Source organism: Stigmatopora argus, chromosome 13 (assembly GCF_051989625.1).
Source record: "Stigmatopora argus isolate UIUO_Sarg chromosome 13, RoL_Sarg_1.0, whole genome shotgun sequence".
NCBI classification, from domain to species: Eukaryota; Metazoa; Chordata; class Actinopteri; order Syngnathiformes; family Syngnathidae; genus Stigmatopora; species Stigmatopora argus.
In genome coordinates, this window is record NC_135399.1 from 6,269,656 (window position 1) to 6,297,074 (window position 27,419).

General features: G+C 38.8%; 1 protein-coding gene across 6 annotated transcripts in view; it reads left to right on the plus strand.

Annotated features, from left to right (window-relative positions):
* Positions 1 to 148: 148 nt before the first annotated feature.
* The window catches only part of myo16 (myosin XVI), a 99,411-nt gene continuing 72,140 nt past the window's right edge, over positions 149 to 27,419 (plus strand). For 3 of the 6 annotated variants that reach the window (XR_013304684.1, XM_077617752.1, XM_077617756.1), the window contains exons 1-4: positions 13,000 to 13,226; positions 16,679 to 16,954; positions 23,975 to 24,045; positions 24,362 to 24,505. Coding sequence is in view for 5 of the 6 variants with exons in the window: in XM_077617752.1 (XP_077473878.1) it covers positions 13,175 to 13,226; positions 16,679 to 16,954; positions 23,975 to 24,045; positions 24,362 to 24,505 (543 nt within the window). In the remaining variant the exon portion in view is untranslated. Of the gene's footprint in view, positions 293 to 2,484; positions 2,518 to 4,473; positions 4,620 to 12,999; positions 13,227 to 16,678; positions 16,955 to 23,974; positions 24,046 to 24,361; positions 24,506 to 27,419 lie in introns of those variants that run through there. The other 3 variants (XM_077617754.1, XM_077617753.1, XM_077617755.1) reach the window with 3 other exon arrangements.

Here is a 27,419-nt window from a genome sequence, read left to right on the forward strand (position 1 = left end):
CACTTGGTCTCTTTGGACTAGAAAAAAAAGCCCCCCCCCTCCATGGTTCAGGCAAACTGGCACACTCCTACCCATCCACACCCCCTGCCCCCCTCTCTCTTTTCTGTGAGTCTCTCTGATGGGATGTCAGTAGTGGATTGGAGCTCACCAGTGTGGATGTTGAGGGTTTTTTTATACTCACTCGCTGCATCTCAATGTGGTTGAAGTCTTGTACCTTGTGTCTATGCCTATCTGATGTTACCTCTTGTTGGAAAAGCGCTCAAGCAGAACTGCAGGATGCTTTCACTTTAAGGTCTGTGTTTGTGTTTCTTTGGTAGTATCCAGAGATGTTTAAATGTTCATTGTCTCTTCTGTTATTTTGTGCCGTGTGAGCTTGCCTGGCAGCGTTTTTATTATTAAAAAAAACGTGTAGAATGTTTTGCTGTGCACACAAACCTCCAAAAAGCCTGCGAGGCTGTCTGTGAATGCCACCTGGGGAAATCATTCCACTCTCCGAGGACTTTATCAGTCTGTGCTTGTATGATACTGACAAAAGAAACAAAACATCGGGCTGATAAGGAAAGGCTGTTCTTTTTTCTTTTCTTTTATTCTAAGCACAGTTGTTGGAGAACATAACTCTGCCTATGTGTCATGGCACCAAACTCTGCTTTTGTTTCATGGGAGCTCACAGATGGGCTTATTCTAATAGCGAATGGGGGTGAACTGCAGACTTTTGTAGCACACAGGTTCACCTGCTCAGTTTAATTTACCACAACATGAACTGTATCTCACCATTGACTAAGAAAAATACTGTAAATTCACTAAACGAGGCGCGTCATTACAAAAAATGTTGAGCATATTGGAAAAAACACTGGACACATTACAAAAGAGTCTAAAACTAAGTTATATTAACAAAATCTTACAATACTTGTCTTTCAACAACATTTAATAATGTTTGGGAAATGAAGTAAGAGAATTTTTAAAACTTCGTTATTGGAAATCTTTCCCATATTTTTGCAGTTTACCATCCAAAAATAATTGTGATTTTTCTTTCAAAATTGTTTGTTAAAAATATATTTTGAATCATAAATGGTTCATTTTTTTGTTTCCTGAAAAAAAATATACTTCAGGAATTATTTTAAGAAGGTGGCGATATATAGTAATTTAGAGGCACATGCAAACTATAAAAATAAGTGTAATTTAGTTGAGAAAATACTGTATTTCTTAAACATATGGAGCCTGCGTCTGTTGGAAAATGACCGGAGATGAGCAAGACATCTTGGACTTAAATCCATAGCAGACAGTTATCCAAATAAAGCTAATGACAGGTGGTCGTCGGGGGGTCACAGCTGGTTTATCTGGGAAATAGGACACTTCCAGGAGGCTGAGATTAAATTCCAACATTTGCTTTGAGTTGATCTCTGTGCAAAAAAACAAGGAAACAAAAACATAGCACTAAAATGAAAACCATATAAATATTTTACTCACTTGGCTGCCATTGACGCCACTAGCCATGGACATTTTGACAGGGGAGCGGTGAATCAATCACCCCTCGCAGTTGAAATGGACAAGACGTTTAGCACCGTCAATGGTAGATAAATTAGGTCTGCCACCGTTAATCGATGACTAATCGATTAGCAAACAGATCGACAACTGTTAGGAGAGTGGATGAATTCTTTAAAGGCTTTGTTGACCTCAAATATTGTCCAACTCCTCTTTTTGAGCCTCTTAATAGCAAACTTTTTCTGTCTTTTTCACCTTTAGACATTTGCCTTTGCCTTTAAATTTTATTTTACCGAGAAAAAATGAAGCGGGGGGCCGGAAGTGGCCCCCAGGCTACTAGTTTGACACCATGATTTACAGTAGTATATGGTTTTCCCTTGAGAACTCATGACACACGCTGGTTCTGACCTTTCCTCAATAATATTAAAGATGGCAAGCTTTGCCTGGTGGAACTCCCACACACCCTGTTTCCTTTCCAGGACTATTAATGGACACCATGTCAAGAATGGGCATTCGGGTCATTCTCTGGGCTTGCTGGGACTTGCCTAAGCTATATTTACTGTACTGTATGTGCATGTGACCATGGATTGCTTGTGGGTTTGTCCTGGAAAGCAGTCATGGTGCAGTGTGCAGATGCAGACATACTATATGGAAAAGAAATAAGAAGTGGGACTCAATAAAAAAATATCTACTATTTAATTTTGCGGCTTTGTAATGAATTAATCTTGATTCATCATAAAATCCAAAATATTTGTCCTAAAAGTGTAAAAAATCAAATTGATATTGATAAAGGACTAAATTAAATACACACAGGTGGAAATATTGTTAACACTAACAAGGACATTTAATCAGATATGAAATAAATAAGCAAACAGCAATGTCAGGAGCGGCTCGTTTGTCGCTCCTGGCTTGCCGTTAGGTTAGAGCAGCTGCAAGTGATCCTTGATTACTTCCTGAGGTGTGTATTTAAGCACCACGGAAGTGGTTAGTCATTGTTGGATCGTCCTGCGTGACATTGCATACATCGCCGCAAAGGTACAGTTCTCCCTGCATCGGTTTTGTTTCGTTTTGGGATGTACAAGTCCTTGTTATTTTGTAAAGCTTTCGAGTCATTAAAGTTATTGTCATGAGCTTAGTTCGTCTCGCCTCCTCCTGCTTCCCCGCTACTGGGTCAAAATCCCTCCGATCGCGCCACGATGTCTCAGCACGATTGTAACAAGAAAAAACCCTAGCCAAATTTCAAAAGACCGTTACAGAACCAAAGTGCCACTGCAGGACCTTTTTTCTTCACCAACAGCATTGCCAAATGTATTTTATTTTTTATTTATTTTTTAAAGAAAAAAAGAAAAAAAAACAATTTTTAAACATTTTTTTCAGTGTAAAATGGAAATATTGTAACTTATTACTCTGTGATTCAAAAATAAAATAAAGGGCTTTGTGCCCTTTATTTTATTTTTGAATCGCAGTGTAATAAGTTACAATATTTACATTTTACACTGAATTTTTTTTAAAATTGTTTTCTTTTTTTCTTTAAAAAAAACCCAAATAAAATACACTTGGCATCTTTTCTACTCTAAAAACCTGCCAAATATAACTGACATTTTACCATAAACTTGATTGGGTCACTTGCTTGAATCTCCATCATCGGCATAGGGACTGAGAGCGTTTACAGTGCAATGGTACTCTGTATGAGAAATGTAGTCAGTCCACTGCCGTGGTCCCATTTTTGGTAGGAAACCTGTGCACACGTCGCCAGAGCATCGCATCCCTCCCCCTCTCACCCAAACACTTGTCCACTTACGAGGGTGCTCCCCTGACTGCTCGTCAGTGGCTGCTGGAGCTCCGAATAAATTGCTGATAGTGATGCTGTATTGGAATTTTAAGTCAAATAGAAGATGTCTTCCAGCGTGTCATCATCCATATTTAACTCTAACTTTTGTTGAATCCTCAAAATAAAAATGACATCAAAAATCTGATTTATTTACTGCATTTCTTGAATTTCATCAAAGCAATGAAGCATTGAAATGGAGTTAAACAGGCAGCATCGTACAACAAAGCAGTCACATGACATGTCGCTCTCTACAGAATGCAGTGAAAAATAAACATTTAATCATGAATGCTCATGAAGCAACTTAGTCTTTTTTTATAGTGGGCTAATATACAGCATGTGTTTCCTTCAATATGAGGCTTATATAAATAAGGCTTTTAATTTTTCCAGACGTGTTACGATCGCGCCGAGACGTCGTGGCGCGATCGGAGGGATTTTGACCCAGTAGCAGGGAAGCAGGAGGAGGTGAGACGAACTGAGCTCATGACAGTAACTTTAATGACTCAAAATGAGCCGCTCCTGACAAGACTTTTTTTTTGGCTTTTTTGTGTCCAATATGGCTCTTTCAACATTTTGGGTCGCCGACATCTTACTCTGACCGCAATTAACAGGCTAACTTACTGTGTCTCCAGACTTAATTGGGGTATCCATTAGTCATTTGGTAGTCCTCTCCAATAGTAAAAAAAAATGTTTGCATTCGGAGAATGCAGCTTAAAAGTGTCTGCAAGGGTGACTTTTTCCAAGGTCAATACGGCACCCCATTAACTATTCATGCTTGTTTTTTTTTTTTTTTTAATCATTTCGACGTATCTGCTTCTGGCAGACAAACCCATCTGTTCGTGGTCTCAAGTCTTGTGTTTTTGTTGCATGTCTATCTGCAAATTGCGACAGCTGGCTCTTGTTGAAACGGGATATATTCCAGGCGCTACTTTGTGTCTCGCCAGTCGGCCAGTTGTCTTTATCGGACACTTGTCTCGACAAAAGTGCAAAACTCTTGGGCTTTTTTGTTTGTCCAGGACCTCTTTTCTACTTGAATGGAAGGGGAGGGACACTTGTGTGGACGAAGGGGGTGTAACTGTACCTCTCTGCTGGGTTCACTAGAGTCGGGAGAGTCGGAGGAGGGAGACGGGGACAAAGAAAGACGGGGAAAGAGATGTAAAGAATCCAAGCGGTAGTGTTGCCATGGTTACAGGGAAAACGCATGAATGAATGACATCACAGCGGTGGGGAGTGTGAGATTGGGGAGGCGGCTGTCGTCAGATCTCCGGCAGTTGGGCTTCGTGGTTCTCTGCCGGTTGGACTCTCACCAGTAAGTGTTTTTATAGAACCGTATCTGGCAGGTGTACTAGTGGTCCTGGACCCATCCATACGCGTGTGCATGATTGTCTCGTTATTCTTTGGAGCGGCCGCTCGGGAAATGAAAGAAAAAGCAGATGTGGCACCTTGCAGTTGCCACGGATCTATATATAACATTTGGTGTAGAAGAATGTACGACTGTGTGCATTCGGGGATGGGAATGAACAGCTGATTGTGCATGATTGATTTCAACCAGGATTGTCCCCAGTTTCGCAACTTGTTACGGCGCTCTGCGCTTTTTGTTTACGGCAAGTTTGCTAACTCAAATGGCAAGGTCAATCACTTGCCCTTGGACATAGCTGATGTCCTCTCTTGAGTTAACCATTGATAGGGAAAATGACCATGCATTCATTTTCTGTACTGCTTATCCTTATCAGAGTCTTGGGGGTGGTAGACCCTATTCCATAATAGACTAATAAAAACAAACAAACAAACAAAATGTAGGTCCAAACTTTTATCATTTAACAGCATACATGATGTCCACATATATGTACGCTAGGTATAAATGATAACTATGCATACATTTTTTATTATCAAATATTGCTTTATATGATTTTTTTATAAACACAATTATAAATTAATAAAACTCAAACGAATTGTATACAATTAAAATAACTAAAAACAGAAATTGTTATATATGCCGGGCCCACATATATGAAGCTAATTTTTAAATAGAACGTTTTTTAATTATATTTTTTATGAATAGATAAAATGATAAATTAATATGTTAACAAAAAACAATAACATTAAAATGAATCAAAGCAGAAATGCACTTTTGGGTATGCAATAACACTCGAAAGGTGATAATGAATAAATAGTAAACATATTATTAATATTGTCATATTTTTAAAAATAGATGTAGTCGTTTCAATTTTTTTCACATTTAGATATGAAACAAACGTGAAAAAAAATCATCTGTACTTTATTTTTAATTTATTATTATTTTTATTTAAAGATAGATTAGTTAAAAAGAGATTCAACCACAATTATTATTTTCATTTATTTGAAAGGGGGAGGTTAGGCTTTTATATTTTTGTTAGTTTAGTCTTTTGTATTTTTTGAAATAAAAACCTATACATATAAAACAAAAATGGGGGATTTATATATATATATATATATATATTTATATAAAAATTAAAAAAATCCCCCATTTTTGTTTTGTGAATAAAAAGTTCACAGCAAAATCGACCGATGGTCTTTTTTTTTCTCCAAATTTGGCAGTCACCCTGAGTTAGAAAACAGATTACATGAGGGATGAAAGGATCAGCATTTAGATATGGAATGCATAATCTGTCTCCAGGACTACGAGATGATAAACTGGTTGGATGAAAGAAGTGATAGTGGATGACACCACGACAGGCCACAGTAAATCAATCCATCTCCTTTTTTGCTTTCAAATTGTTTCTGGAAAAGAAATGCAACAGTGATTAATTTACATACCCATTTGCAGGAAGACATTTTTATCATGGCACAATACTAAGTAGCCATTTTTTTCACTGATCTATTAAAAAAAAATGCACCTGAATATGTGCAACTTTGCCTTTTAGCACATGCTCAGAATTTAAATTCACACTTTCATAGCAATTGAGGCCAGGTTATTTTCAGTCAATCTGACTTTGAGTACGATGATATCCAACTAATTATGGAAGCAGTAAGGTAAAAATTATTAGGACATGATTGGCTCACTGCTTCGCTGGAGATGAGTTGTCTTGCCTTCCAGCGTTGCATTTCACACTGAGAACAAGTTGTGCCACCTTGAAGTTCACTGCTCTATAACACAGCGCGTCCGGAGGGTATTATAGCATCGTAGGATGTCTTTTAATATAAAAATATACACTATTTTTAGTTTGGGACACCAGCTTCACAATCAAAAGTTTTGCTGAAGAGATTAACAGAGCATTATATAAAATTTGCACTTCAAATTCATTAAAGCAGGGGTGTCAAACTCGGGTTGGTTCGCGGGCCGCTTTGACATCAACTTGATCTCACGTGGGCCGGACCATTTTATATATAATATTTAGATTTTTTTTAATAAATAGAGTAAAAGAATTGGGTTAAAAGCCCTGAATATTCAGTTTTTTATAGATCAAAACAATGTTTATTTTAGCTTATTTTATATATTTTTAGATTTTACAAAATGATTTTTGAACTAAAAACACAGAAAAAAATGATTAAAAAATTACAATTATTGATTTAAAAGGGGGAAAATCAGGAAATTTAATATACATTTATACTCTTCATTTTAATTTGATCCTAAAACAGAAAGTCGGCACTCATGATTTACTTTCCCGGGCCACACAAAATGATGCGGCGGGCCAGATTTGGCCCCCAGGCCGCCACTTTGACACATGTGCATTAAAGAGACTGCAACGTGGAAGTGAAATTAATACATTGTTGGACTGTTATTAACAACCATGGCAAATTTTAATAAATGAAAATATAAATAATGAAAAGGGAGAAAACGGCTTGCCCTGTTAGTACTCGTCGTGTCCGTGCCGACTGTCAATCATATTACAAGCAGTTCTTAGCGATGATGCTAATTCAGTGAGCACGCTTCCTTTGTCAACACAATCCTGCCGTGGGAACCATCCAAGTCAGAGTATAATTCTGAAGGAGAACACAAGGTGTTTTTGAGTGTTTCTCTCAGTGTGCAGATGAAAGGTGCAGTATTTGATCCTTTAAAAAAATATCAATACACATTAGAGCTACCCGAAGGTGCAGTGGTTCTTTCACCTGACAGTGCGAGCAGCGTAGGATCGATTCCCACAAGGTGGCAGTGTGATTGTGAGTGCGAATGGTTGTCTGTCTCTCTGTGGGCCCTACAATTGACAGACGACCAGTCAAAGGTGTACTTCACCTTTCACCCAAAGTCACCTGGGAATTGCTTGAACAATGGAGACAACTGAAAAAAAAATGAATGACAGGCACCAAAGTTGCACGAATTCTCCTTGAAAGATGACTTTTGAGTTTTCCTCTATTTGTTTCCACCATGGCAAATAGACTCTTTTGGAATATAAACAGTGTAGTCATGTTCATGCTTTCATTGTTTAGCAATTGAGGTTGATTGACAGGGGCATTTGCGTGAACAGGCGTTTCGTCAAAAGACGTTTGGTCCCCGGACGTTTGGTCGACTGGACGTTTGGTCGACCGGACGTTTGGTCGACCGGACGTTAGGTAGAACGGACGTTTGGTCGACCGGACGTTTGGTAGAACGGACGTTTGGTAGAACGGACGTTTGGTAGAACGGACGTTTGGTAGAACGGACGTTTGGTAGAACGGACGTTTGGTAGAACGGACGTTTGGTAGAACGGACGTTTGGTAGAACGGACGTTTGGTAGAACGGACGTTTGGTAGAACGGACGTTTGGTAGAACGGACGTTTGGTAGAACGGACGTTTGGTAGAACGGACGTTTGGTAGAACGGACGTTTGGTAGAACGGACGTTTGGTAGAACGGACGTTTGGTAGAACGGACGTTTGGTAGAACGGACGTTTGGTAGAACGGACGTTTGGTAGAACGGACGTTTGGTAGAACGGACGTTTGGTAGAACGGACGTTTGGTAGAACGGACGTTTGGTAGAACGGACGTTTGGTAGAACGGACGTTTGGTAGAACGGACGTTTGGTAGAACGGACGTTTGGTAGAACGGACGTTTGGTAGAACGGACGTTTGGTAGAACGGACGTTTGGTAGAACGGACGTTTGGTAGAACGGACGTTTGGTAGAACGGACGTTTGGTAGAACGGACGTTTGGTAGAACGGACGTTTGGTAGAACGGACGTTTGGTAGAACGGACGTTTGGTAGAACGGACGTTTGGTAGAACGGACGTTTGGTAGAACGGACGTTTGGTAGAACGGACGTTTGGTAGAACGGACGTTTGGTCGCCGGGTTCGCTCGCTGTCAAATTATGACAGAGAGTTTACTGTTGATATTTTGATATTTTGATATTAGATATTTAGATATTAAACTCACTCTCTCTCTCTCTCTTGATTATAATTTTGAGAGCTGGTTTCAACAGTAACAACCCGGCGACCAAACGTCCGGTCGACCAAACGTCCGGGGACTAAACGTCCGGGGACCAAACGTCTTTCGACGAAACGTCCGAGTACCAGCATTTGTAATTGACCCTAAATTGGAATGAGGAATAAAATCGTCTTTGGGTATGCTTTAATGAAATTGTATTTGCTATTGTGCTTATATGTTGTTGAGAAAAGCACTGTAGTTCTCCCATCATGGCCAAAGAAACAAAAAACATGAAACTCATAACGTGCATGTTTTTTCAAGTCCTTCAATTTTTGTGTTGTTGTTCTCGATAAAATGATATATATTTATATTTTCAGAATAGAATCTGAACAATAAACATGTGATTTGTGGTCATTTTATTTTCCAGATTCCCGCTGGTGGCGGTATGATTTTGAGTGCGAATAGTTGTCTGTCTCTCTTGTGTGCCTTACGGCTGACTGGCGACCAGTCTAGGCTGTAGTCTGCCTTTCGCCCAAAGTCGGCTGGGATAGGCTCCAGCAACCCCCGCAACCCTTACGGGGATGTGCAGTATGGAAGATGATTGAATGAACGACTTGGTTAGAAATGCCACTTCCCAACTGTAGGGGGATCCCAAAGCAAATCCAAAGCCAAAATAATTATTCCACCCACTTGCTCTAACGCTATGTGACATTTGGATGTCATTGCATGACATTTTTACAGTCGCAATCTTCCCTGTGAGCATGTGATTTTATTGCTGGAGTCTGTTAAGGGGATGACGGGTATTGTTACCCAACACTACAACACTGCAGCTGAGATGTGAATCTTGGTATTTTGTGCCTTTGCATTATTTATCGGGTGCAATTTTTGTGCAAGCTTTATCCGAAGATATAACACATTTCTCTGACCTGATTTTCAATTACAGAAATTACTGAAGAATATCCATTTTTGGAATCTGTGCCTTGTTCTTGCTCTCTCTCTCTTTTTACCCACGATTCCCTTTCAAGCTGTCTCGGCAGCTTCAACATCTCCACTAAATAAACCTTACTTGACTCTCGGATGATTTTTATCTTTTTATGAAAATGGGCTCATATTCCAAAATGGAAAAACTCCAAATGAGAGCCCCACACGTCATATTTCTTGCTATGAATGTGTGCCACAAAGCTACATTTTTCTGTTTTTCAATCGCGGAATATGGTGGAAATAAAGTAACATCTGTGTCACTCATTTAATTCATTGGCTGCCATTGACGATGCTAGATGTGTAATCTATTTTGACTGGCTTCTCCAACTCTCAATTGATCATCTGGAGTGGTTTGCAATGCTTGCGGCACAGAATAAGAACCTCCAAATCAGAGAATGCAGCACCACAATATTTTAGATCATTTAGTCTCAATTTTCAGTCCGGTGGCCAGAGTTTTTAAATGGAGGGTCCAATACCAGGTGAGTTCCAACCTTCCCATGTGGACTTTGCATAGTTTACCTGGGCTTGCTTGAATTTTCTCCTGCTACTCCGGTTTCCTCCCACATCCCCAATACATGCACGCTAGTCTAGTTAAACACTCTCTATTGCCCTTAGGCATCAGTTTGAGGGTGAATGGTTGTCCGTCTCCTTCTGACCTGTGATTGGCTGGCCACAAATTCAAGATGTCCCCCGCCTGGTGCCCATAGTTGGCTGGGATAGGCTCCAGCAGCCTCCGCAACCCTCCTGAATATAAGTGGTACAAAAAAATTTAATGAACGGCTGAATAGTCTTAGTTTCTGATGTTGTCTCTTATTGGATTGGATTGGATAACTTTATTCATCCCGTAATCGGGAAATTTCGTTGTCACAGTAGCAAGAGGGCGAGGATGCAGAAATAGGAAAGGCATTTTAGACATAAATAGATAGGTAATAAGTAAATTAATAAATACATAAATACATGAATAAATATATAAATAAATAAGCGTGTTGCTGAAATATATATATATATATATATATATATATATATATATATATATATATAGTATATATATATATATATATATATATATATATATATACATACATACACATACATATATATAAGCACATATATACATACATACACATAGATGTACATGCATGCATACGGTAGGTCTTAACACTCAGCCATTTGTTTTGTTAAAGAGCCTGACAGTTGATGGGAGGAAGGATCTGCGGAAGCGCTCCTTCCTGCAATGAGGGTGCAGCAGTCTATTTCTGAAAGTAGTTATTTTACATGAAGCCATAGCTTTTGTTTAGTTTCTCTCTCCTGCAGATGCAGTCTTGGGGGCAATAAAACACATTATTGGGAGCATATAAAGTTATGGTGGCTACACATATGTATGTATATTCCAGCAGAGAGAAAGCCCTGCTCTCTTTGCTTGTCTCAAAGATTTGAATGCACTTTTAAATGCATATTTGGTTTAAATTGAACTAGCCTTTGTTGATGAGAAATTGCCCCAAAAGGATGATGTACAAATGTTCAGGTTTCTTGGCTGATCGACAAAGTGTTTGTATCGATCTGTTGTAGATGAGAAGGAGCTGAGCCGAAAAGGTGAAACTCATGATTTTCTAGTCGATCCACGCTCTAACCCTCATGAGTAAGTAATGTGGGTCATGAAAAAAGAACAAATTACAAGTGACCGAAAGGAGTTCCCTCAGCAGGGAGTTCGCAGTCTCCTTCAGGTGAGAAGGAGGGGCCACTGCTTCTCTACATCAAGAAGAGTCAGGTGAAGTAATTTAGACATCTTGTTCGGATGCCCAACAGCACTGGAGAGAAGTAGATGGCATTCAATTTTTGTGTCAGCCTATTGTATGAATAAGAACGCAATTAGTCAATCAACCCTGATACAAAAACATTTTAAAAATGCGTGCGATCACAGGTCAGAAGGAAACCGACAACCATTCACCCTCAAACTCATACCTCGGGGCAATTTAGAGTGTGCAACCAGCCTACCATGCATGTTTTTTGGGATATGGGAGGAAACCAGAGTACCCGGAAAAAAAAACCACGCAAGCTTGGGGAGCACATGTAAACTCCAATAGGATGGTCCGAAATCGGGATTGAACCCACGATTTCAGAACATTGAGGCCGACACGCTAACCACTTTCTCATCAGACCACCTCCCTAGAATATAATACTATAATCCAGTGGCGGGCTATGAATTTCAATTTGACGCCTTCAGTGCTATGTATGAATCAATCCAACCCCCCAAAAATATTTTGGCTATAAAACCTTTACTGCAGCTACAGCTGTGACATATATTAAAAAAGCATCAATAATAATCTCATACGATTGAAATATTATTTAGGAATATAGCCATATTTTACTTACTAAAAATCATTTTTATTTGTACACAAAATCCATCCTCCTTTCTTTCCTCCTTATTTGGTTCTGGCTCGCTGACTCTGGTTTGGTGTCGCTAACTCGAAATCTAATTGGTTAAAGCAACAGTTTTATCAACGCTTGTTTTATGCAGCAGAGCCTGCAGAACGGATTGTGAAGGCCTCAAGGCAGATTTCTGACCCTGGCAACAAATAATGGCTGAAATGTGATTGGTTAGATGCTTAAATATGAAAACACATCTGGAAGCAGCGCAACCAGGGGACAGACAATTTGGAATTATTTAATAAGTATTCATGGACAAAACATAATTAACATCAGTCTGTGATTCAGATATTTTTTAGGCCAGCAGAGAAGGCCTTGACTGTCCACCACTGCTATAATCTATCCACCAATCAATGGAAAAATTTATTTAAAATAAAAAAAACACTAAGCAACAATGTGAGCGATGACTTGGCAGGTCTTCTACCTATAAAAAATCGACTTCTATTTACATCATGATCATGCATTTGCCTACTCTAGCACTTCAGGGCTTTCAACTGATTGGCCAACAATGACAGCACTGGCAAAGCATCTTTATGGATTCCAATTTTAATTTTGCTCTACAGACACACAAACACACTGTCAGTATGTCAAATGCATGTGCTCGTGTTCTAGCCCCCTCATAGGAAAAGACCCTTTGCATTCCAATTCAATTGCAGCTAGTTTAAGACCCACTGACACGCTCTTAAACTGTCAGTGTGCCAACAGCCGCACTGCAGCAACTTCTCTCTCACTCTTTACAATGCACCCCCGAAACACACACACAGGTCTCCCCTCTGTATCCCCCTTTCCTCCCCCTTTCTTATCGGCTATTCCTCTCCCGAGTAAAATGAATGGAACGCATCCCCCCATCTTGCACTTACATTAGTATGTGAGTCACAAGCGTGTGTGCGAAGGTGAATAGCATTGCGTCATCGGGGGGTGTGTTGAGCCGGAGGTGGGCCGAACCGGCTGTCAGTCAGTGACGCGGGGGACACGTGTGATGGTCATGGATGGGCAAGAAGCTGCAGGCAATCCGCGTCTCAACCGGACTGCGCGATCTGCAATCGAAGCTTCTGCCGGGGAATAATGCACGCACGAGGAGGTCATTTTTTTGGGAAGCCGGATGAATAATTTGAACCTGTAGACAGACATCTGCCCAAATGATGGACTCCCACAAGTCCAAAATGTCTCACTATCATTTCATCAAATGCTGTAAGTGCTCTCAAAACTTCAAATGTCCTTTCTTTGTGTGTTTTGTGTGTGCGTGTTTGTGCGGGATGCAGACAATTGCAGCAGATGCGTTAGCGTCAGTTTGAAGTTGACCGGCGAACTGCGGCAGGTAGCCCTCATTTTAACGCATTGGCTGACATGGACGGTGATAGACGCAGTGGCGTCTCTATTTTTTTTATTAGGGGTGGCCAGATGGGGCCACTGTAAATTTGGCAGTGGTGCACCAAAACTAAAAGCTATAATTTCATGACTAGGGTCAAACTTAATCCTCCTTGGTGTGCTAGACTGGTGAGTATTTTCTCACAGTGGAAGGAAAATAAATAGCAGTGGCTTCCATGTGTGTGGATTTTTGGATGAAATGCATAAGTAATGCTACTGGATAGACGTGCCATTAGATAGACGTCCAATCCATTTGAACTAGAAGGTTGGCAGCGGACGATGGAATGGTCTCCAAATTTAAATGGATGGACGTCTATCTTCCTCTGTAGTACTGAAATATGCATGGAATGTTTTCACATTCAATCAATATCTAATAGGTAAGCTTCAGTTTCCCTTTCACTTTCCATTAGATGGTCATCCTACTTCATATTTCTGCTGTCTGGAGCACTTTAACTCGTCTTAGTCTATTCAAGCATGCGTAGGGTTAAGATTCTTTTAGTGGATGACCTTGAAAGGATTTTGTTTTATCAGCAAGTTATTCTCCTAGTTTATAGTTAGAAAGAAAATCAAACATATTTGGACTACTGGCGTTGTGATGAGTATTTAATGGCAGGTGACGTTCCCAATGAAACACGGATCATGCATTTTAAGATCCCGCTGGGCTTATATATATATATATATATATATATATATATATATATATATATATATATATATATATATATATATATATATATATATATATATATATATATATATATATATATATATATATATATATGTGTATATATATATGTGTATGTATGTATGTATATATATATGGTGTATAAGATGGCAACACTTTTCAACTTACTTTTTTTTCTCTGCCATTCATTTGGGGCCATGTTTATATTCAGCCAATGTTCTGTTTCAATTCAACATCATTCCATTTTTCCTTTAGACAATCAGGGTTATCCATTTACACGTGCGAGTACAGTTCAATCATATATTTCTTTTCATACAGTAATTTTAATGGGGAAAATCTAATTGTTTATGCATTCTTAAGTTTTCGCTAAATGTAACCCGATCTTTCTAGCACCAATAAAAGACAACTTCACTACACCAATATAGTCACTTCACAAAAGTTTTGCATTCTTTTTTGCCTTTATTCAACAGCAACAACTACTTCATGTACTCAAAAGACCAAAACTCCCTAAGATGAATTTGACAACTACTGTCAGCCTATTTAATTTCATCTCAAGCTACTTGACGTATGTCTTTTTAAATCCGATGAGTATTGCCTGCATATGCTGCAATCTTGAGAACGATTCATGAGTCTTAAATGCACTACATAATGTGACGTCTGTCGTCCGCCACTAATAAATGGCGGCCAGACAACCGCAGCCTTGAGTGTGAGTTGAAGGACTTACAGTGATTGGTCAGAATGATTGTCAGCAAGTCAAGGCAGAGTGAGAGGTAGTTGGACTCAAATGTCATCTGGTTGCCTACATTAGCATTTACGCAAGTACAAATAGTACTTTGTCCAGGGTATTTTCCCCTCCAGTCCTACTAGTTCAAATGGATTTGATGTATATCACCATCAATTGCAGCAAATGGTAGTTTATGCAATAAGCCTTTTGAATAGTAAGACAATAGATGATATGTTTCCTTAGGTTGGGTGTTCTGAGTGGTAATATGTGCTCTAATACTGAGTGCTCAAAGTAAACCTAGCTAATTTTTAGATCAAGTCTGGTTTGTCTATCAATGTCACTGGCAGACAATGAGTTATACGAGACCATAATTTGGCAGTTTGGGTCTTTTCCAGTTTCAAAAGGACAAACGAGTCATCCCAGACCCACTTTGTTGTTCTTGATGGCTCTATATCTGGACATTTATCTATTGATCTTATCTTAATTCAGGCCACCTGCAGGACATTTGTCTTCAATGTTCTCTTTCAGTGTTGGGGTCTTAATATCTCATTTCCTTCTGTTCTATTCACCCTGGTCAGTCTAATTGTCAGGGAAAAGGCTTATTATTGAAACACTTCTGATGTATGAAATGCACCCCCTTTAGTTTCAGCCTCTTCAGCTCTGGAGTTTGAAAGGAATATTTAGATTTTTTTTTGTTTCAAATCTCTCGGGCATGCCCACTCCATCCTACTTTTGCGTGCACATTTCATGATACAGAATACTTTCATCCCTTCCTTTTCCGCACAGCTTATCCTCACTAGAGTCAATGCTGTAGCCTATTCCAGCCAACTATGGGCACCAGGCGGGGTACACCCTAAATTAGTGGCCAGCCAATGGCAGGGCACAACGCGTGATCGGACGTTTCGTCGAAAGACGTTTGGTCCCCGGACGTTTGGTCGACCGGACGTTTGGTCGACCGGACGTTTGGTAGAACGGACGTTTGGTCGCCGGGTTTGCTCGCTGTCAAATTATGACAGATGGTTTACTGTTGATATTTTGATATTAGATATTTAGATATTAAACTCACTCTCTCTCTCTCTCATGATTATAATTTTGAGAGCTGGTTCCAACAGTAACAACCCGGCGACCAAACGTCCGTTCTACCAAACATCCGGTCGACCAAACGTCCGGTCGACCAAACGTCCGTTCTACCAAACGTCCGGTCGACCAAACGTCCGGTCGACCAAACGTCCGGTCGACCAAACGTCCGGTCGACCAAACGTCCGGTCGACCAAACGTCCGGTCGACCAAACGTCTTTCGACGAAACGTCCGAGTACCGGCACAACGAGATGGACAACCATTTTCGCTCACACACAAGAGCCATTTGGAGTCTCCGACCAGCCTACCTGCAAGGATTTGGGATATGGGAGGAAACTGTAGTACCCAGAGGAAACCCATGCAAGCCCGGGGAGAACATACAAATTCCACACAGGAAGGTCCGGACCTGCGATTGAACTTTACATCTCACAACACATCTCGCCCACCCGGCTGTCCCCAATTTTCGATAGTTAATTGGTGAAATTAAAGACTCACTCATATTTTTATCTATGCAATTTCCCTCTGCTTTACCTGTGCATACTTAGGGATTGATCTCGTGTTTGGCTACATTAAATTGACACACTGAGAAAGCAAGAGAATCACTGTAGAAATAAGACAAGCGCTCTGCTGCATATCAAGCCGCCCAAGGGTTTCGCAAAGGCTTTAATGTTTTTTGTTTTCTGTTATTAACTCAGTGTTTTTCAAAATGTATTCAAGGGAAGCCTAAAGTTAAGTGTTTTATCCCTCACTCTTCAGAAGTCATCTGTTTCATTTTCTTTCATCTCTAGGCTGTTTCCAGCTATGTAACGCCTTTCGTCAGAACATGGAGATCGACCAGTGTCTGCTGGAGTCTCTGCCCATTGGCCAGCGCCAACGATTGGTAAAAAGGATGCGCTGCGACCAAATAAGGGCGTACTACGAGCGAGAAAAGAGCCTCCAGCAGCGCCAGCAAGACGGAGTCAAAGGCCGAGCACCTCCAGTTGGCCACCGCAAAGAGCAGCAAGTCCGATTCGGCCTCGCGGACATTCTAAAGGACGCGATTATCCGACATGATGACAGAGAAGGTGCGTATATGACGAGGGTGTCAAAGTGTCATCCAGGGGCCCAATCCACTGCTTCATTTTGTTTGGTTCGGAAAGTAAAGCATGTCTCTGTTTTTCGCTAAAATAGAATATATATGTGAAATATCCGAAATCAAGGAATCGAAGAATGTTAAAACAAAACAAGAACAAAAACAAAGAAACTATTGACATTTTTTTCTTTGTTCTTTTTAAATCCAGTATTTAATTCATTTTTTTCTTCAATAGCAATTGCAAATGAATTACAATGAAAAATAACTGAATATACGTCTTTATTTTTTGAATAAAAACAATAAAGATAAATATGAAAAAAATATGTTAACACCCTTTTTAAAGCTAAAAATGAACAAAAAAGAGCAAAGGAAAATCTTGCAAATCTCCCAAAATGATGTTGACAATTTATTGCCAATTAAATTAGATCTAAATCATTTGCTAATCGATCACTGAATAACTGTGGCAGCTGTAGTTTTCCTGCCTTCAACGGTACAAGGTGTCCAATCTATTTTGACTGGGAGGGGGCGAAAGAACGGTTCAAAATGGATTGAACGAAGAAAAACGACTTTGAAAAACAATGAATACCTCCATTATTTTTGCTACCAAATACTACAAAAGCTTGTGTACTGGTGACATTTTTATTTAGTTTTTCCTTTTTTTTTTAAATACATATGTTTCTGGTCTTGTTATGGTCTTATCTGCCAAAACTCTTGACTATGGGACGGCCCCATGAAACTTTTACATCCAAGAATATCATCATACATAACTGAAAATCAAACAAAAAAGTTTTAGATTTAAGAACACCATTGAAAATTGTTCCTGATCATATACAAAAGAGTTTTAGAGTAGGTAATAGGAGAGGAAAAAGTTACATAATTGAAAAAATAATGATAAAACCCCTTGTTAATAAATGTTGTGTTTAGTCTGTACAAACGTTACAGAATTTTGTCTCTTGTCAAATGGATTATTTTGAACAACAGACTACTATATAGTTTTGCAGTTAACCTGTTCATAAGTGATGGTGTCAGTTCATTACCGTGACTAAAACACATCCTCACTCAACAGGGCCTCTCCTCCTTTGCAATAGCATTGTCATTTGGGAAAAAAAGTCTGTCATTGTTCATTAAATCTATTGACAACAGAGTGGAGGGAGAATTTTCATCCGGCAGAAACTTAATCAAGTTTAACCTTGGCTGGCAATGCCCAGTTTGTCTAATATAGAATCTGAACTCTCTTCTTGCAAAGACAAATAAACAACAAATGCAGGCAGCCACTCTATTTCATGCTACTTTTTATACCCATACATTGCATAACATGTATATTCTAAGATTTATAGCCATAATAAAATGAATTTTCAGAATATAAAACACTTTTCAAAATAACAGCTGGTGCTTTAACTAAAAAAAAACAAGGCGATTTTAGCTGATTAGAGTTCTAATTTATTTTTATTAGCTTTAAGGTACTTTTATTTAATTAATTAATTTATTTATTTATTTGCAATACTATAAAAATACTATAAAAACAACAAACCGGACCCCCTTCAATACCTTGGCTGTGTCTAGATATGCTGTTCATGAAAGTTCAGATAAGGACTGGTGTCATATGCCAGCCTTGGCAGAGTCCAACCCTCACTGGAAACTGATCTGAATTAATACTAGCTATGTGGACCAAACTCTGACACTGGTCATACAGGGACCCAAATCCCGTATCAGGGATTGGTTTTGTCATGTTGTTTTTCCCCTGTGTGACCTGTCCATCTAATTTCCCATTGAGTTCACCTGTCGTTTCCCTGCCCCTGGTGTATTTCCTGCTTGCTGCCTCTTCTGTGACCCATGTCTTTCTGATTTTCTCGTCAACCCATGTTTGTCTGTTTAAACCCTGTGTGTTTGTCAGTCTTTGTTGGATCTTCTGCGTTGTTTTGGCCCTCGTGTTGTGATCTTCGTTTCCCCATGGCCTCCCCGTCAGGTTTGATTTTCTTATTTGATTCCAAAGCCTTTGTGATTTTCTGATAATCCCGGCCATTCTAAATCCCCCCTAGGTGTGAGTAGTTGTCTTTCTCCTTATACTCTGCGATTAGCTGGCAAACAATTCAGGGTTCCCCCCTGTCTAGTGCCTGTAGTTAGCTGCAGCAGCACCCACGTCCCCTGTGAAGATAAGTGGTATTGAAAATGGATGATTTGTAATTTTAGACACAATTTGGCATTGGAAGGGTGGGAAAGCTAAAAAAATAGCATTTTAGTGGGAATACCAGATTGATATTTTAAAACCTATTTAAGTACATTTACTCAAACTGCATAATTTAGTTATTTGAAGAGAATTATTGAAAATTTGAATGGTGGAACATAAAATGTCCTCCAATTCTAGAATAATTTGACATGACAAAATTGCTTATACATTTTTTTCATTCATTTTCTGAATCGCTTTATCCTCACTAGGGTTGTGGCGTGGGTTGGGGGTGCTGCAGTCTATCCCAGCTGACATCAAGCCAGTGGCGGGGGACCAGCTGATCGCAGGGTACGAGGAGACGGACGACCATTCACGCTCACACTCATACCGAGAGGCAATTTAAAATGTCCAATCAGCCTACCATGCATGTTTTTTGGGGAGTGTGGGAGGAAACCGGAGGACCTGGAGAAAACCTGCGCAGGCCCGGGGAGAATATGCAAACTCCACAAATGGGGACCGACCTGGACTTAAACCCGGTACCCCAGAGCTGCAAGGCCGACGTGCTAACCACTCAAGACGCCGGGCTGCCTGTTCTCAATTTTGTAAAACAAAAATCAAAATACAAATCTGATTTAGCATTCCTAGAAAACACAAGTAACCAAGTGACTCCAGTGTCAGGATGCTCTTCTGACCTGTAAATTATTAAAAATCCAAACACGGGAGAAACATTTAGGTTTAACAGATAAGCCAGAAAGCATCATGATCTTGAGCTGTTTCCTCTCCGGTGATTTGTCGGTCAGCCTTTGAACTAAAGGAGGGCAACGTAGATCACAATTTACGACATGTTTGCCTGCCTTTTTTAGTATTCCATCATAGTACTTGTGGGCCTGTAAGTTCATTTTTTTATGGTTATTTTTTTGTCACAGTGATTCCATGTGCCTTGGGCTTGTACCGTCTTATAAAGTTACATGGAAATATTTCAGAATCCTTTGCCCACATGACATGCATGTTTTAAGATAAGAGGAAATGCAGAAACAGCAGTTGCCTTGGAGTTATTGTGTAGGATGGAGCTAAAAGTGTAATTAAGGGGATTTGCATTTGTGGCTAATTAATGATGCATGACAAACTCAATAGGTTCATTAGGAAAGGAGACCTTAATGACAGGATAAGACTTGGAATGATTGTTTCAGTGCCAATGACTGCGAAAGATGTCTAATCTGCAGTGAACAAGTGACACAAAAGTAAAAATGATTAAATGACTAGCTGTCAATGGCAGGGAAAGAGTTAAGAAGCCTTTACTGATTTCTATATTTTTTGTTTTATTAATTTACTCTTGTTTTATTTTGGTTACACCCACAAAGAAGTTATGAACACAAAAAGCTGAATTTATAGAAACTTCAAACAGTGCTTTTGTAAGTTTTACTCCACTTTGATCCACTTGTATGTTACATGGCAGCTCACTATCACTCAAATTTTCTTAAAAGAGCATGTTTGATTAATCACTATGGGCTCTTCAGCCCGAAAATATTATTTATACATTTGCAATGTGTAGACATTTTCTCAGCAAGAAGTTGAGACGAAATGTTCACAGATCTGCTTTGAAATGTCATTGACTATTTATAAAAACAGGACCTATATGAGTATGTGCTTCAAACATTTCTTTGTATGGGTTATGTAAATCGATGTTGGTTTTTAATGTGTGCAGCAGATCAGTTGAAAATATGCGTCTTCGATGACCTGAATTCAACGGTAGTTACCATCGCCGTGAGATGATTTCATCGAAGCAGGATCATCTCATTTCTACAAATATTTGTCCTGCCTCACTCCAATATCAATGTCTTTGTTTCCTCGTTGGAATTAGTCTTCCCTGTTGTCCTCAATTTGTCTGTAGTATATATTTAGTTCCCTGCTTTCCCTCTGTTAACTAATGTCAGGAAAACTGGTAGTGTTTGTTAATATCTCCATTTTATGCATGAGTGTGAATTCCTTTTTTTAAAATAGAGCAGTCCATGGTCTACCCCTTCATTTACCCAAAGTCAGCTCTGCAAACTAGTCCAGTAAATATACTAAAAGCTTATATTTCTGTATTTTCTTCACGATCAGAAGTAGTAGTAGAAGATTGTGTTATACATCCACTAGATGGAGCTGTAGTAATAGTAGTGCATTGGGTTATATATGTACACTAGACGTCACTGTATTAGTAAGGGGTTGTGTTCTAAAGCTATAATAGTAGGAGTGGTTTGGAATTGTTATACATCAACTAGATGGAGCTGTGGTAAAGAGACATACAATGATTAACCCAAAATGTATCTACATATAAGGCGCACTGGATTATAAGGCGCACCACCGTCTTTTGAGAAAATTGAAGTCTTAGTTGCCCCCTTATAGTCCAGAGAATACGGCACATTAGTGTGGAGAGTGGATGAACTTCTATTGTAACTCCATCAAATAGCGATATCCCCCACCTTCTCCACCCTTTGGTATTCTCGTGCTCTTTTCTCTTTTACCCCCTTAGCAGTTGCCATGGAAATGTCATATGGCTTTGGAGCAGCTGTGTTGAAGCTAGAATTGTCCTCAAAACCATGACTCAGAACTGTAAATCAGGAATCAATGTGGTTAAGTCATGTTCAAGTTTTTTGACAGTTAAGATCGAGACAATTTTTTTAGGAATCGAGTATGACACCGGACCTTCAAAACTTGTCTTCAATGAAGACATGTCTTGTGTGTCCAATAGCCTTACCTCCCTACTCTGATGTTCCTCATCCTCTTCATATGGAGTGTGATTCAATTGGTGGATGTCATTAGCATGTAGAGTAACAAAGCATAATATGAAATGTCAAAGAGGCTCACCAAGATCAATGGCTATTGCCACTACTCTCAGCAAAAACTGTTGTAGCTGTAGTCCTAAATCTTTAGACATAAATCTCCTTATTAAACCTAGTTTGAAACTTAATTGGCATTGTTACAGAATTCCAAAAAAAGAACATTTGTGCTTATTCCTGCTGGACGGAAGTGACTATTTTAAGACTTCTAAATTTTGGAGGAATCCTTTTCCAAGCACTGGAGTGGAAAATGGAAAAACAACAATAAATTGAATTGAAAAATGGTCAAGGCAAGGCTCAAAATAAATAAAAATGTAGTTGGGTTTTTCCAAATAAAAGTGTTGCCCAACAATAAAAGCTGCAACCTGGGGAAATATTTGAAGACACTATTGATTGGATTTTTACAAGCTTTAGTCTTTAATTCCTCCTTTTTTTGAGATACTAATGCAGCTCACTACCCTTAACCTTTATTTATTATTTGTTAAGTGCTACAAATGGAAAAAAAAAATGAATATGATGCCAGTGTTTTTATTTTACACTTAATTATTCCCTTGTGGATTCAAAGTGGCGAAACAGGGGACAGATCCGGCGTGCTGCATCATTTTCTATGTCCTGTGTAAGCAAATAGCAACATGCACTTTATTATTTTCATTAAAAGTGTTAAATTTCCATCTTCCATTAATTTAAATTTCCCCTTTCTAAATAAGATAAATAAAAATTAGACTTAAGTTTTACATTTTTTATTTTGAATTTTTTTTTTAAAGAGAGCATGTTTACATTTTCTCAACTTGTTTATTGAAAAAGAACTATAAGAATAAATACATGTATAAAAAGAGAATATCTATATTTTTCTTTTTTTTAATTAAAAAATAGAATAGTCACTGTTTCTGACCAACAAGAAGGCATAATTATTGGGGATCAAGAGTGTTTTTAAGATACTCAAAAAAAGAATCTGGTCAATTTCAGGTTAACTATGTCTCTATAAAGTTTTTTGATTATCAAAATAGATGAGGGTTCATTTGCTAATTGATGACTCAAGTGATTATACCACCCATTGACGGCACCAGACGTCCAATCCATTCACACAATTTACATTTGTTCATTTGGACATCTACGACTACAATGTGGCCCGCGACAAAGCAGAGATTGATTCACCTGCTATATCCGATTACACGTAAATATGTTGATGTAATGATGTAGAATGCAAGAAAAACCATTGACTATTCTGTGGCTCTAAATGCTGTTTATATCTCATCCGCTTCAGATTTGCTACTCGCTAATGAGCATCTCAGCGTATATACAGGAAAGCCAGAGCATTATCTATTCCCTGGTAACTACTTAAATCTTAAATGAGCCTTAATTGAGGGCAGTGAGAGTCCTCAGTATTTGCAGTATTAGGAAGACATGAAAGATAATTGCTTTTATTGTCTTCAACATTCAATTTCTTTCCAACAATATAACACTTCAGAGGACGAATCAGGATGCATTGTGTGGTGGTGTACTTTAGAATTAGAATTATACCTTCAAGTCATTAAATTATTTATTCATTTTCTATACCGCTTAACCTTACGAAATGTCACGGTTCAGCTGAGCTTATCCCAGCCAGGTATGACTAGTAAGCAGGGGACACCCTGAATTGGTTGCCAACCAGTCGCAGAGCAGGGACAATTTAGAGTGTCCAACCAGCCTACCATGTATGTTTTTGGGATGAGCGGGGGTCTGGAGTACCCGGAGAAAAGCCTTGCAACCACGGGGAATAACATGCAAACTCCACACGGGAAGGTTTTTGTCCTGATGATTGTAACTTTCTTCATTTTCAGTAATTTCCCATCGATTTTTGGGCATTTCCGGGTCACTTTGGATTAAGTTCGCATTACTTTCTGTTGATTTTTGTTGTTGTAAAATAATAAATGGCAACACAGATTTTTGGGGGGGTTCAAACAACAGAAACCAAATGAGGCTCAGAAAAAAATTGAATAAAATAAACCCAAACCCTAACAGTCTATTCTCTCTTGTGTGACAGTTCTGCGACTCCTGAAGGACGGAGCTGACCCCAGCACTCCCATTTCCTCTGGCGGATCATTGCTACACTTGGTAAACCATACATAGAAATGGTGCACGGCAAATTTAACAGCAGTACAGAACATAATGATGATGTATCTCCCCCTTCTCTGAAATTTGTCTTGCACTGCATGCAAACTGGTGTGAACTTAACCATTAAACTACCTATTTTTCAGACTATAAGTCGAACCTGAGCATAGCTCGCAAAAGACTTTCATACATTTATAACAAACAATATAAAAAATCCAAGAAATAGTTCAAGAAATCCATTTGTATGGTTCTCATTTTGCTACAATGGAGAACCTTTGAACGAAACACGACACAACGATATCCTACCAACGTTTCACAGTGCGCTCGCCATGACAACGTGCTAGCGGCAGAGGTGCTGATGGAGCGAGGTCTCAACATCAACCTGCAAGACGAAGACCTCTGGACTGCCCTGCATGTAGCATGTGTGTGTGACCACACTGACACGGTCCTGCTTTTACTACTGGTGAGTGACTACCACAAGCAACTAGACAGAATGCACTCCTAGAATCGCATGACACCAAGCACTAACACACTAACAAGACGATTGTTTTGTATTTTTATTTTTTACGTCAGTAGCTGTGCTTCCGCATATTAGGTCCTTAAAGAGAACATCTGCAGAGGAGGGAAAATAAGACTAGCGCTCAGCTACTTTGTGTTGATGAGACCCGCAGAGGCTTCTCACCAGGCGGGAGCAAACTTCCTTTACAGCTTGCTTGAGTTGATTTACTGTATGTGGCAAGGTAGAGGTTGTACTGAGGCATGGATGGATGTCTTTGAAGTGTTGCCATTCAAAGGGTGACACATTCACTTGTGGTTGGTCTACTTACTATGTGATGCTTCATGCCTTCTTGAAGCCTAAAATGGATTTGATCATGCCCGTAATGTGTTGGGGCTTTCTGATGAACATTGTAGGGTATTGCTTGAATAGCTTTTCATGTAGATTTAAATACACAGTTCAGTATGGGGTGTTTTTCTACTGGCAAATGCTGAGAATTGACAGGCGCAAGGTTTTTATTCCACTTAGAAAGACAGATGTCAGATGTTATACAAAAGCATAAATGCACATGAGTGGGAATAATCAATAAGCAAACGAACTTATGCTCCTTGTTCAAATGGCATGGATGTTCACTAGTAATAAAGTCATTTCAATTCCCAACGGAGGTATGACTGGACATCTATCTTCATCAATGGCACTGAAAGTGTTAGCTAGATTTCATATGTTTTATATTACCCTATTTTGACAAGGATTGGATTGGATAACGTTATTCATCCCGTATTCGGGAAATTTTGTTGTCACAGTAGCAAGAGGGTGAGGATCCAGAAATAGGAAAGGCATTTTAGACATAAATAGATAAGTAATAAGTAAGTTAATAAATAAATAAATTAATAAATATATAAATAAATAAGAGTGCTGCTGAAATATATATATATATATATATATATATATATATATATATATATATATATATACACACACACATATACATATACACATCTGTACATACACCTATACATACACATACACATATATAAGCACATATATAAACATAGATGTACATGCATGCATACGGTAGGTTTTAACACTCAACCATTTTTTTTGTTAAAGAGCCTGGCAGCTGATGGGAGGAAGGATCTGCGGAAGCACTCCTTCCTGCCTGATAAGATCTTATTTAAATATCTGTGGAAAAAATAAAATAGTATATTCCATTTAAAAAATATATTGATAAAGAAGTAAAAACAATAGATATTGTCATGTTTGGCGGCCCGGCTGATGAGTGTTTAACACGGTGGCCTCGCAGTTCTGGGGTCCTGGGTTAATCCCAGGTCGGTGCTCTGACGTGGAGTTTGTATGTTCTCCTCGGGTTCAGTGGGTTTTCTCCAGATACTCCAGTTTCTTCCCACATCCCAAGAAGATATAGTGAAGGATGGTTGAACACTCTAAATTGCCCTTCAGTATGAGTGTGAGCGTGTTTGGTTGTCCGTATCCTCGTGCCTTGTTGTTGGCTGTCAACCAATTCAGGGTGTTTCCTGCATGGTGCTCAAAGCCAGCAGACTGTTTGGTTTCTTTCATATATTTTAATATGCTATAATTTTCAAAATTCTTAAGAAAGAAAATTGGCTGATTTCTGTAGTTATCGACGTTAAATGATGATCCAAAAATTGCCAGACCTTCACATACCAATTTAATATATATATATATATATATATATATATATATATATATATATATAAATATATATATATATATATAATATATATACATACATGTATATATATACGTATATATATATGTATATATATATACATACATGTGTATATATATATACACGTGTATATATATATATGTATATATATATATATATATATATATATATATATAAATTTTTTTTTTTTTTTTTGACACTCAAATTACTGACATGAGAAACATATACAGACGCTCCCCTACTTACGAACATTCAACTTACGAACAACGGTACATACGAACATGTCTGCAAATTGCGTTTAAGTCCAAAAATGTTCGCAAGTCCAATTTTGTATTTCGCGTCTTTTTTGGAGTAGTACTTCTTTCCGCCGCTAATACCGACGCCTGGCGCTGTGAGAGCTCAGCTCACCCAGCATCTACCTTCTTCGTTGCAATGCGGAAGTGCGTGAATGTATCTCCAGTGTGCAAAGAACCTTTTTCATTTGTATCATTAAATATCTCATGCATCCAATATTGAATATGGTTGGTAAAAAGCTAAAGGCTTCTATTGAGGGAGTTGCAAGGAAGAGGCAAGCCATTTCATTTGAAACGAGTGGCAATAATAACGAAGCTTGATGCGCGTCAGAAAGTGGTGAGCGTTGCACATTCAGTACCATTTATAAACAGAAAGATCGAGCAGCAGGACCCAAATATTGAACGTTGCACAAAGTTTGCAAATCAATTGAATGATGCCATACAGTGCTACTGCATCATTTATGATGAAAAAAAGAAGAAAACTGTGCAATCGTCATTAGGTCGCTTCTTTTGGCCAGTTTCTAATACATAAATCTATCTCTCTCTCTACAGTACTGTACATATTCTCTCCATTTTATTAAATGTTTTTTTTTTCAGTACAAACCAATGCGTGTTACTTATACAAGCCTTAAACATACAAATGCACTTATATAAACCTTCAATATACTTATATAGGCCTTAAACATAAATTATAATACAAAATATAGCACTAAATCAACTTACAAACAAATTCAACTTATGAACAATCGCTCGGAACCAATTGCGTTCGTAAGTTGAGGAGTGTCTGTAATGATAATTCAATCCTGTTTTTGGTATTTATCGCACAAATCTACCACTGACGGCAACAGCTGTCCAATCCATTTGAAGTGGGAGGTTTGAA